This window comes from Sebastes fasciatus, chromosome 11 (assembly GCF_043250625.1).
Source record: "Sebastes fasciatus isolate fSebFas1 chromosome 11, fSebFas1.pri, whole genome shotgun sequence".
In the NCBI taxonomy this organism is placed as follows: domain Eukaryota; kingdom Metazoa; phylum Chordata; class Actinopteri; order Perciformes; family Sebastidae; genus Sebastes; species Sebastes fasciatus.
The window spans coordinates 15,867,358-15,881,045 of NC_133805.1; the positions used below are offsets into that span (position 1 = coordinate 15,867,358).

General features: G+C 39.4%; 1 protein-coding gene across 1 annotated transcript in view; it reads left to right on the forward strand.

Moving 5' to 3' along the window:
• The window catches only part of LOC141777102 (myomegalin-like), a 51,260-nt gene that overhangs the window by 7,927 nt on the left and 29,645 nt on the right, over positions 1–13,688 (forward strand). The window contains exons 5-9 of the mRNA XM_074651070.1: positions 7,336–7,412; positions 9,913–10,036; positions 10,116–10,273; positions 10,361–10,517; positions 11,595–11,648. Of these exons, the coding sequence (XP_074507171.1) occupies positions 7,336–7,412; positions 9,913–10,036; positions 10,116–10,273; positions 10,361–10,517; positions 11,595–11,648 (570 nt within the window). The remainder of the gene's footprint in view (positions 1–7,335; positions 7,413–9,912; positions 10,037–10,115; positions 10,274–10,360; positions 10,518–11,594; positions 11,649–13,688) is intronic.

Consider the following 13,688-nt stretch of genomic DNA (forward strand, 5'->3'; position numbering starts at 1 on the left):
TAAAAATTAACAGAATTCAGGTGAAGAAGAACCTTATTGTAAGTCGTTAAGATGTGAAAGTGAAAGCAGTGCGCTGTTGATTTAATTTTGGGTAAAACGTTTTGGTACGACCTTATTTTGCTTCTGGGAGATGCACTGTGAATAATGATTCTTATTGAGTCTTATTTTGATGCAACGATTGGTACATTAGCAGCAATGACTCATGGAAGTGAAAGTAGCGCTGTTTTTATTTAATTGGAAAGTACATTAAGAATATTTAGTCCCTAAAATCAATGAATAATCGGGATCGTGATTATCATTTTGGCCATAATCGTGCAGCCCTAGTTTGTGTGTAGCTGACATCTGTCCAGCAGGACCTCTGTTTTGCTGTACTTTGTTTTCTTGTACTGGGATTTTTATTTTACTTTGTGTCCTTAAATTAGACAGTTTTACCCCATAGCCCAGAGATACTAAACTAAATTACACTACAACTCTGGATATATAGAGACTCAGTGAGATATACACCTGTGGACCTGTAATTACATCTAAACAATAGTCCTTTTGATAAGAAATTTAAAAAAGTTATCATGACAGCATAATGTGAGCCATTAGCAGGGCTGGGTATTGAACCCCTTTACTTTTTTGGAACAGACAAAATGTGTCTGTAACACCAATTATCAAAAATGTGAAAGTACGTCAGATTGGTGTTCTTGTTTACTTGATCTTTTATCTACGGATGTATCAAGCTGATAGACTAGATCAGTATTACTGCTGATACTGACTTTATAAAGCAGATTGGGTATCAGCCATGATCAGGTACATTGATTCAGTCAAGTGTGGCCATTGACTCAATCTTAAGTGCCACAGCAGTCCCTGGCCTCATTTAATTAATACAAATGCAATAAGTTCCCTCAAATGAGGTGTGCAGCTGTGTATTTGGAACAAAGAGTGCGCTGGTAATGGAATCGCTATTGGGAGAGAAAACGTTGTATCGGTGCTTCCTTATTTAAATTTCAAAATGGCAATTATAAATTCTGTTTCATCCAGTTAAAGGTACAGTTCAGGTGTTTTGACGTGGGGTTGTATGAGTTACTTGTCCACAGTCAGTGTATTACCTTACAGTAGATGACGGTCGGTACACCCCCAGTTTGGAGAAGCAGACAGGAGTTACCGTACGCTATATTTAGAATATTTTCACAGCTAAATCTTGCCATCAGACAGCCCTTTCCTTCTCCTTTCCGACGGGTGAAACTCAAGTGAAACTTATCTATGCTCTCTCCAAAGCCAGCAGACTCAGATGACAAAAAGAGTATAGATACGTTTCATAGTTAGATGTTGGACTATGGCGGACCATTTTTGTGTCAAATTATTGTTTTCTTAAGTAAGTAGCCGTGTAATAAGCGGGATAATGTACAGCTAGCGGGTCATTGTTGTGAAATAAACCCCTTCGAGGCAACGCAAGGCCCCTCCGTTTCGCACCGGGGTCCACATCACCCTGTCAGGGTTTATTTCACAACAATGACCGGCTTGTTGTACATTATCCCTTACATAGCGTACCCTTCAACTGATATTGTTTTTTTTAGGCCCCGTCCACAGCAGTACATTACTTTGATTCCATGCCGGTACTCTATTCGGTTTCTCCAAACTGTTGGCACGCCGACCGTCATTTACTGTAGGTAATACACTGATTATGATTTCATTATTTTTAAGTACCTCATACCCCACTTCAAAAGACCTTAACTCCCCATTTAAGTTCTTGTGTTAAGCTGCTTGTGTTCAGACAACATTTGAGGAGTTCTTATGAAGTTATAGTCTCATAGGTGACCCCAGCACGTACGTTACTCCATGATTCAGTTGAGGAAAAATCAAATCTTTATCTGTTTTTAGCAGGACGTCGCAGAGTCGGATGTATTTTCGTGATCCCACAGATACAGACTTTTTGCAAAGAATAATAAAATGTATTTCCACAGGCTGTTGCTGCACTGTTTATGAAAGGCCAAGGCCAAGGCTGATACACGTTGTGGAGTTGTTCGATTTTAATTTGTAAAGGGTCAAAAAGGACAGAGGGTTTCTGTACAGATTGTAAAGCCTCCTGGGGCAAATTTGTGATTTGTGACATTGGGCTGTACAGTATCAATAAAACTAACTTGACTCGACACATCTCAGGCAGACAGTTGACATCTGTGAGACCACAATAATACTTCTTAAGATACAACCCATTACTATGTAACAGGTACAAAATAACGTTTTGCGTAGTGAATGCTATGTGACTGAATCAGGAGGGCTGAGGTCACAAATGAGGATATTGTAAAAAGTATTGTTTTGGTTTTGTCACTGAAACTCAATGATGCTATGCTCAACCTTGTCTTTGTTGTTGTTGTTGTTTTGCTGCCTGTGCCTAATTGATTGATTAATCTATTGACAGAAAAGTGACATCATTATGATTATGTATTAATTTTAATTTAAGTCCTCCAACATTATCTTGTTCCAGCTTCTCAAATGGGAGGATTTGTTGCTTTTCTCAGACGAAACAAGGAATATGAAGCTGTTACTTTGGGCCAGGGAAATTTGTTGCAGGCACTTTTTACAAATTTACAATTTTCTAGATTAAACAATCAACCAATTAATCAAGATGCAATAGAAAAGATTTTTTTTTCTTCATTTTTTGCACTTAAAATTACAACATTTTTCATCCCTCTTCCTCTGCGTGTGTTTATATCTGTATGCTTCTGCACTCTGTTTGTCTCTAAGTGTGCATCTCTCTTTATGAGTGTGTAAAGTGTGCACCTACAATAAGGTGACTCGGTTCAGCTGTTACAGTTGTTGTTACACGAGCCAGCCGGCATTTAAAACCCGCCTCTTTCTATCTCCCTTCATTCCAAATCCCTTCTGGTTATCAACAACTCTTTGATATGAGAAGAACTAAATGGCTGTTTGATGAGCGTCCTGCCACTTATCCTCCACAATTACTGCATACCAGCAGTGATTGAGTAAACTGATCCCACGTAAAGCCTTGTGCTTCACAGCCTCTCACTCTGTGTGGCTGAAGGTTAATCTCAGTTTTATTGGAGACTAAATCTTTGTTCCGTATAGTTGTTATCTGACCTGAGCTGCTCATTGCTCTGCTGGTTGAGTGTCAGTGTTCCTGTCCTCCAAAGCATTTCAGTGTAATCCAGTACAGACTAGGTGTGTTGGTCCTGGGCACATAGTGATCTCTCTCAGAGCTCCAGAGACTCTATTTATAGAGCAGGCTTGAGTGCACTGATTTATTTATCACATGCATTCGTATGGGTGTCCATATGACACAACTCATGCATCGTAACGCATGTCTATGTGTGTTTGTATGTTTCTCTGATATGGTTTGTTACATTGGTGTATGTTTTTAAAGGTTCTATGATATCCAGAGCATTAACGTTACCTCAGCAGAGAATGAAGCCGCTCTGTTCGTGTTGTAATCCGAGTTTCTCCGTGTTTTGTTTACATAGCCGGGCCAGCCGCGAGTGCTTTTAGTGCATGTTCGTGCATGTGAGCTCTACAATGCTTTCATACGGTGGTTATAGCTGATAATGTCGTAGCACCCACCCTCTGGTTGTTTGCACTGTTAGTGTTGTTAGCACCATTAATTGTGAGACACCGGCTCAGCTTTCGCCATGTTGGGAGCCGTGCGGAGGCAATAGAAATGCTCCAAATCACGCATTTATCACCTTTAAAGCATTTAAATTCAGAGCGGAAGCCATAACTCGAAAAATTGATCGAGAGAGAATTAAACAGCAATTATTTTAATAATCACTAATCATTAATTTTGCAAACAAAAATGAAAAACATTCCCTACTTCCAGCTTCTCAATCTCTCATCTTAGTAAACTGAATATCTTTGAATTCAGATTTTTCAGTATTTTATAACATTTTACAGACAGAACTAATCATCGATTCTTAAAGAAAATAATCTGCAGATTCATAAAGAAAATAATCGTATTTAGCATTTTGCACTGAAAATAGCGTATTTCACTGTTTTCATTAATGCAACTGAAGTGATGCTTCCAGAGTATAGTTAGTATGGAATATGGCAAAATGAGCAGCAGCATGAATAGATGAATTAAGAGTAAATTATAATATCTGTCAGTAGTTGATCAGTCACAGTGTTGAAGGTGTGTTTGGTTTCTGAGTGACCCTCCTGCCAGTGTTTCTAAGTACAGTTTGGTTATTAGGGACTCTGTTGCTGGGGGCCGGCGGGCCAGCAGGGCCAGAATAGCAGGTGCACCGTGATGGGTGTCTATATATAGAGGGATGTTTTCAAGATGGGAAAATGTCTCTCGTACTGTAAGCCAAGTTGTTGACACACAGACACAGGAATATGTGTTTCTCTTACTTGTGTGTTACATCATTTATTATTAGAGCATTTAGGTGAATCATTTACCGTCACAGCACATGTCTGGTCATGTGTTGCATAAGTTCTAGTTTCTGCTGCATTACTTTACTTAATAGTGTACAGTTGAACTCTTAAGAGATTAACTGGTCTAATTATCAATATGAGCTTTCTGTCTATGTCCTTAAAGAGTCTAAATAAACCCTGAAAAAAATTATAAATTCAAGACTTTAAAACATTATTAGAACTGGTATTAACCATGTAAAGACAGATTTCTTTGCATATACACTCTTGGATTAATGCAGAAACTGATTATCAATAAAACATGCATCTTTACATTTACATTTTCTACTTTTCTACTACTTCTCCCTTAGAATTTCTTAGAATCATAAGAATCCCTTAGGATTTCTTTCGTCCTTTTTTCTTACTGCACATGTATAGTTTAAGAGCTTTGATTACAGAAACAATATGTTTTCATTTTTGTTGTTTTTCCTTGCCAAAAAACGTAACTTTAAATAACCTGAAATCCATTCCATGAGCAGTGAAAATGCGTAGATGTGTAATTTCAGCCTGTGGTTTTGTTCCTAGATATTTGTCCCTTTCTGATTTGACGTGACCAGTTTATGTGTTAAGTGCTACTGTACTGTATGTGCTTTGGTCACATGTGCAGAATGAATGTGTGCATGTCTGTAGTAAACAGCAGTATGTGCACGTTGAGCACTCATGGTGCCTCTCAGGAACATGTTTAGGAGTTGGTTTCAGGCTGCGAGTGTTGGTGCACGTGTAGCCTGGCTCTCTCGTGAGAGTTACGGACATAAAGCTCTCTGGCATGGACAGGATAAGGTCACCAGACTGGGACATGCTTAAACAGAAAACTTTTCTAAAAACAGTAATAGGGAAAGTAAGAGGAAGGAGAGACAGAGAGAGACACAGGGACAGATGAGGGTCAAGAGAAAGTGAACAATCTGTTGCAATAAAGCCAAAATGTAGTGATAAAACCAGCTATCTGATGAGTCCAGCAGACAGACAGACAGACAGATAAACTGTCCTCTCGCTGCTCTCTAAGGTCAGAATGGAAAGAATGAGCTCCTCCAATCCCGCTGTTTAAATCCTCCGTCCCCTAGCCCAACGTAAGAGCCCTGATTGGTCCTGAATGTCCCCTGTGGACCCCAGCAGGTAAACAAACTGTGGAGTTTAGCCTTTGGCCCCAAGGGTGAATATCTGAGCTGGCCTGAATTCACCACCTCTAAATATACCAGCCATGACATCTCGGTCAGATGTTCTGCACTCATGATACACAACACTCATCAGCCCTGATTCACACAGCAGAAAGAGAGAGGTTAGTGCATGATGAGGAGATGTAAGAAACATGACGAAAAGGTACTCGAGATGTGAGGGAGGGAAGAATATATTAGATTCAGACACACCCAGTGAACATATAAACAATGAAATACAGTGTTTTTTTCATGTAGAATCTGTAATTGAACCTCAGGTATACAGACAGACAGCCTACAGACACAAAGAGATTTACTACCGGATTTACAGCATGTAAGCTTTTCTATTAATAATAATAATTGCTGCAACTATGATAAGTCAAGTGTGTAAGGTGATTATTTTGTGTTTTTATCCCATCATAATGAAACTTTACATGAGTTTACAAACTTAACAAGGTCACAAACTACATAACTTCTGTATTAAGACGTGATTTATTTTTGTTATCCCCGTTCAGTCTGTGTGGGTGAACCACAGGTGTATTGAAACTTTAATGTTTACATGTTTTTATGTTATTTAATACACTTGACAATACTGTGCATCCCATAAATTTAACTGTTTCAGCCTCAGAAATTTTAATTTCTATCCTATTTTCCACATAGAAGACCATAAATGGCACAATAGATTAACAGATCTGTGTAAACTACCAACTGTTTGTGATATAAAGCTCCAAGGTAAATATGGCAGCTATATGGACAAGCAGCCAATTAGACTGTTATCAGGTCATTAAATGGGGCGTTATCAGTGGTTATACATCTCATAGATGTTGGTCAGTAGGGCCCAGCTACACCCAATTTTAGATTTTGTCATCTATTCACATGGTTTATTACCAAAAGAAGGAATAAAAGAAGACGATAGCGACCTCTAGCGAGCAAAGTAACAACGACAGGAGCAAAAGCGGAAGTGAGGCGCTGTAGTATACAGTAGACAGTGTTAAACTCCATATGGGATGGAGGACGAGGGCGATGGATGGGACACAAAACACAGGGTCTTCAGCCACGGAACTGGGATCCGCAACCTGTGTGAAACTAACAACGTGTAGCAGTCTTTCTGTTCACAAGCGTTCACTTTCACTTTTGAAATGTAATTATTTTGGCTGTTTTTATGTTTGAGTATTATTTTATCTTTGTAAGGTGTCCTTGGGTGTCTTGAAAGGCGCCACCAAATGAAATGTATTATTTTTTATTATTTTTTTTCCCTCTAAACTTAACTAAGTGCTTTTGTTGCCTAAACCTAAAGAATGTGTCGTTTTATTGCCTAAACCTAAAGAAGCTGTTTTGTTTGTGTACAAAACGTAACGTTTCATGCAGTTTTACAACATAGTAGTTGTTGAAGGCCCCTAATAACCGACATCTATGATGCTAATAGCGACCGATAATGCACATTCAATCAACTGATAACAGTTGAATCAGGTGCAGCAACCCACATTTGGCATGTTTTTAGTAGGTCTGCAAGTATAACATTGTAAAACATATATTTTTAATTGGTTTTTTTTTATACAATTGTATTAAATTACATCATTTATTTAAAAAAAAATCCATCTCAAATTGATCTGTTTTTCCAGTTTTGCAGGGTTTCTCGATCACTGTCACTGATTCTGCAGTATGGTTACAAATGGGGTCATTTATCTGTTGCGTGATTTAATGCTGATGTGTGTTGATGATGTGTAATGACCGATTAACAGATGACTGACCTTACTTCTACTTTCATCTGTTGCAGAACATCGAGCTGAAGGTGGAAGTAGAGAGCTTGAAGCAGGAGCTCCAGGAGAAACAGCAGCATCTGGACAAAGCACTGTAAGACACACAAATCATTAATGTAATGTGCAACTCTTACCTTAAATCAACTAGTTTGTAAGTGTAGTATCTCCTGTCTATTAACAGCCTGTGTAACATAATGGGATCTAATTAGTTTAATGTTTTCTATGGCCACATATACTTTGATTAATACAGTACATACTGTGTACCGGTGGGCTTTGATAACACTTTGATTTATCTGTTGGATCCATTTGACATATGAGAGTTGTGCGTGTGTGTGCACCTCCATCTATGGATGTTGGCTCCATGTTCCTGTCTTAACTGTGGTAACACCTCATATCTCTAACAGCTCGTATGTCATGCAGCAGTTGAGAGAGATAACACACACAGGCATTATGGACACACACACAAACCTTCATGGATAGGCGAATGAAACCCACAACTTTAAACCCCTGACATGTTACAAAAGTCTTGTTCAGGATTATTGTCGACAGGCTGTAACACCTGCTGGTGTTGATAATGTGATATGCTGATGAGGGAGACTGTCCTTTAACCAGGGGACTCAGCTTGGGGGCTTCCAGGAAAGCAAGTATCCAAGTTTCTGTTCCACATAAATTGGTGCTCAAAGAGCTTTCTCAGGTGATTTATGTAATAGTGCTTATGTATAATGGTAGTTTAAGACAGACAAGACCATTTAACGTTATTTAAAGACAATAGTTTGTCCCTTTTTGATACTGTTGATTCCTTAAATCACTGGTTCCCAACCTGGGGGTCACCAAAGCTTTCTTGATTTTAAGACAAGTAAGACAAACTTTTTAGAAAATACAGTATATGCATACAGTTGGCCTATATTTCAGCATTTCATTAATTTCTGTGAACAAAACTAAATGAAATAGTTTTAATTATTATTTAAGATATATACTTTAAAGAAATCCCAAAAGATGAGGGCACGGTGAAGACCTGAACACAAGCTAATCTATATGCATTAGAAAAGTGCGCAGTTAAAACAAGCAAAGAGATAATAGAACAATGGTCAAACGTCAGGGAGACGAAAACACTGAATCTGTCAAAAAAAAAGAAGCCTATTAAGTATGCATGATTGTTAAAAATGAAAAGAAAAATTATAATATAGGCAGAGAATTATATTAAAAGTTCCTAAAAATAATAATAATAATGCAATATTCACAGGAAATAATCTGCTCAAAATTCATCCAAATCGCTTGTTTTACACAAACGCCCCTCAGTTTATCAGTTGTTCTCTTCTGTTATTGTTATGCATTGATTGTAATATGAAATATACATAAATCCATATCACTTAGTCAGGGGTCGTCAGTTTACTCAACGATAGAAAAGGGTCCCTTAAGGGAAAAGATTGGGAACCACTGTCTTAACAGATGTCCTCCTCTATCTATGGGGCTTCTTTTGCTCCAGGATGGAGCCTGAACCTGCTGATGGAGTTTAGTAGATTGAATGGGCAATCTAGGCAAAGGTGGAGTTCTTTCTAGGTTGTTAGCATGGTGACATTTCAGCTCCCACTGTATATGGCTTACAGTGCATAACAGTTGACCCTGCGATACTGCTGAAATCAACAGAGATGCTGCTTAAAGGTCAGGGTTGTTGACCTTTAAATCGGTATACTGTAGTTCATCATTGGCCAACTATTGGTGCTCTTTGAAAGGATGAAATGGTTCTTATTACTTGTCTCTATTTTTGTGTCTGTTGTCACTCTCTCTCTTCACATCCTGTAGTATTGTTACAGTCTGACCAACACTTGTTCTTGCCGGCCTTACAGCATTTCTCTGTAGTTTAAATTGTATTGTTGACAGACCAAGATTACTGAGGTCTTGCAGAAAGGCTGGCACTTAGCACGAAGGTCTTGCCCACTACACATAAAGGACATTTGTCCATGACGAGACAGACATTTGCATTACTCAGACTGGTTCAAAATATCCCAGTTATTTGAGCTGTTGCATGTGGTCGACGGGAGTTAAAAACGTACGTAGAGAGAGTCCAGGAACAGGACTCATGGCGACAGAGAGGCGTGCGCCATTCTGGGAGCAGAAATTCTGAGATGGCGTCGTTGTTGACTGACTAAGTGATATAGACAGATGCTTGCACAGTTGGGGTCCAAGGAGTGAGGGGAACTCTTGCGTCATGAACTGAGAATGTAAAGAAACAGGATGTGTGCGAGGAATATATGTAGCTTTCACAGCGTGTTTCAAGTCCAGGAAAAAGGATTCAAATTGCATCCACTGCTGTATCTATTCTTCGTCGAGCCTTTCATTCCTTTCAGACTGTGTGAACATCACTAACCATGACAATAAAAGCCTACACCATGGGTGGGGCAGCTTACTTCATCTCTGCTATAAGTGGAAGGGTGTTGGGTATCCCGTGAGCACCGTAGCAAACAGGAGAGTAATGACATCATTGCTTCTAATGCTGACCCCTCCGACTACATACAGTATGTGTGTGCGTATAAACTGAGTTGATTTGGGCCGTATTCAATGTGATCAACTTGCCTTTTTCCCCTGTTGAACAGCACAACAGCGGAGAGCTTGACCAATCACAATGAGGCAGAGCTGCAGAGACGGTGTCGGGAGAGACAGCAGGAAATCGACCACATGGAGCAAGTGCTTGAGACCAAGATCCAGCTCCTGCAGGAGGTTCGTCCGCTCACACCTTCAGCTATAGTTGATCTGAAAGCACACAGGTGATAACTATAAACGTGTGTGTACTTTCCAGGAGGCCCAGCTAGCACGCAGCGAGGCCGAGCGGATGGCCTCGCTGGCTGGATCGCACTCCCACGCCTCCCTCCTCTCCCTAGACGCCCCCATGGAGGACATCCCAGAGGACGAGAGGCCTCCGAGCATCCTGTCCCCATCCAGCCCCAACAAAGACAGGTGTGAAAGAAATCTCCTAAACCACCAGTATCAAACAAACCAAATCCACATCCCTGTCTCACTGGCAATATCCCTGTCTGTGTTCAGGTTAATAGAGGAGCTGACTAAAGAGCTTTGCTCCAAGGAGGTGCTCATCACCGAGCTGAGCGGAGAGAAGACGACTCTCACACTTAGGGTGGGAGAGCTGGAGGGACAAGTTCAGGAACTGTCTTCATCTCTGCTGCAGAAGGACAAGGATGTGGATGTATGTACACATTTTATTCCTGTTTTCAATGACACCTAACATAAAACAATCCTCCTGAGTCTTAGCAAATGGACACCCAAACGTTCTTTAACCGGAGCAAACCCTTCAGTAAATGTGTTTGTATCAGCTAGTTATCCCTTATATATATATATGTATGTAGATATACATGTACTGTATGTAGAGTTTATCAAACCCTGCACGGTGTAAACAAGCCTTCTAATATTACTGCATTCCTCTGGACCACCATGTCTCCTCTGGCCAGACTTCTATTCTAGAAAGAGGCTCCTGAAGCAGCAGATGTGACATTCCTAAACCTTATTTTAACAGCTATTCATGAAGGTCACAAGAGATGTTTGCACGCACAAACTACTACTTAAAAAAACACACACACATTGCAGGGGCACATGTAAGATAAGATAAAGTCAGCCTTCATTGATCTCCAGAAGAGAAATTTCTTGTGTGCAAGTATTGACACCCGTGAGAGAGGTTATAATATTTAGATTTTTCAATTAGTTTTTATTTTATTTTGACTTTTTAATTTCATTTTAGTTTAGTTTAGTTTCATTTTTGCTAGTTTTAGTTTCAGTTTTTCTTCGGGGTACTTTAGTAGTCGATGTGAAGCAATTGCGGCATAGCACATCTCCTGGAATGTCAAGTTGGTTCAATTTTTGTAGTTAAATATCATCAGAGTTGACGGAAATTCATGCTGTCTCCTTTTTTAGGTAGGGATATACAATAGCTAAAAACTAAAACTGAAATTAATTAATGTTATTTTTTTTTTTATTAATTTTTTACCAATGCAATATACAGTAGTTTCAGTTTAGTTTTTGTTTTTCTTAAGATATAGTTTTTATTTCAATTCAGTTCATTTATTTTTGTTTAAGTAATCTATAATAACACTGCCGTGAAGTTTGATGTCATCTAAAGAAAACAACAATTTGATATTTCGGTGAAGGTTTATTCATTCACTTTCCTTTTTCTGCATATGTTTCCTTAATCTAAAGATTGATTGTAATAGTTTTTTAATTCTCACATTAGTACATACAGTATGTTTATAGTCTGTCTCCTCTATTACAGTATTATCAGGAGGAACTTGGTCGAGAGAGGCTGCGCATCGAACAGGAGATGCAGGTATGTGGCTCTCTGTATTTCTATGTGTTGGTTCATTACATGTTATAATAGAGTTCTCCACTAAGTGTCAGAACAGCATCACAGTTCTCATTGTTTAAGGTCAGACAGACTCTGCCTCCCTATGGAGAAAAGAGGCACACAGCATGTTTCACACAAGAGCTGAAAACAGTTGATAAAACATGACACATATTTGAATAATTTGTAAATTTCCTATAGTATTTAAGATAGAGGGAGATGAGAAAATTTGCAATATGACGGAAAGCGTAAGAGGTCGTAGTACAGAACCAACATACACTATCGAAGTTCAACCATTTTTTTCTCATTTTCCCACTGAAGAAACGTGCAGTATTACAGTTTGCCTCTGCAGAATGTTTTGTGCAGAAATCAACATAATAAAATCAATACAGCTACTCTCTGTAATACAATGTCATGGCAACAAGTAAGTGAAACATCCTGTGGTGAGCTGAAACTTAGCTCATCTTTGTGCAATCTAACACTGAATGTTTCATCATCGGCATGTGGCCTATTGCAATCTGATTGGCCAACGGCATAGTTATGTGCTGATGAACTTTCCTCTAAAGCCAACAAACTGAGGCGAGGAACATGACATGAAAGAAAGTGCTTGGTAAGTCCTGTAATACCGCAATGGATGGAGCATCATGAGAGGCTCTCCATGCAAGATCTTACAGAGGATTTACAGTATCTCATCACACAAAGTGCCAGAATCTCATTACATTTACAGGCTTTAGCTGCACCAACATCCCCAAGGACACATTATGAAACTACAAATGGAGGGAGACCATTACCTTCACATCAGCTCCCTCTACCCAGAGGGAGGCTTTAAATTCAGTTTGCAGTTCTATAAATCAATAATCATAACCATAGTTAGCGTTATTATCATGCAGTGTTGCTTCATGTTATTTGGCTATAGCCTGAATGCTCCACAGTATTTGTTGCAAACATGTTTGTTGTTGGGCGAGGTGTTTTAACTTGTAAATCAGTTGTAGATGAAGGATGCAAATGTACTCGTCAGCCAGGCCGCCTCTCTGCTCAGATTTCACAATGGATGCATGTGTGCGTAAAAGCTGAGTAGTGTGTTCAATGATGGACACTGTATGTGCAAAACATTTAGTTACTTAGGGAACAATATAGGCTAGTGTCTAGAGTGTGAAAAAGGGTAGTAATTTGCATATGATGTGCAACATTTTGTGTCTGAGTGAGAAAATACTTAATAGGAGCACAACGAGGAGAGGATGTTTGCTTTTTTGAGGGCTGAATTTGACCTACTAGTTTGTTGAAATATGGGTTTTGGGGTCAGTGCAGAGGACATTTGCAGAGGGAGGTGACAGTTCTTTGTTGGTGGTGTGTGTAAGGGTTGGGGGGAAAAATCACCACAGCATAGAATTGCAATATTTTGCATGGCAGATGTCAAGTATCAATCTTTTATTATATAAACTATTAACCTCCTAAAAATCTGATGCCATTCTGTCGTTCAGAGGTTGTAGCGGGCTCAGTCTTACAGCTAGAAAATACTGGTATCAAATGAAACTAGAAAACCTAAGGAATCCGTTGGTACCAACCTTGTCATGTTAGCTTGTCGGGAAGAACGCTAAATAACGCTCCAAAGTTAGGCTAAATTTTGGTGAGGAAAAACTGGTATGGCCATTTTCAAAGGGGTCCCTTGACCTCTGACCTCAAGAAACGTGGATGAAACTCTGAGGTGAACAGAGTGAAAACGGTATGTTATTAGATAAAACAGATGTTGACAAACTTTATAATTTGCATTTGAAAAAAGGTAATAAATCGCAATACTCAGCATATCGCACAATGTTTAAAGTGAGTGACAGAAACTGTTCATACAGCTGCATTTGCATCTACTCACAGATCATGTGAGGATCAGTAACTGGGGTCTTGTGTGTGTGCGTGCGTGTACACATTCTCATGAGGCGCCTTCTTCCATATATGTGCGTGTGTGTGTGTGTGTGTGTGTGTGCAGGCATCTCGCTGGTTAGCAGTTTAGCGGCTCTGGTTTCAGCCGGG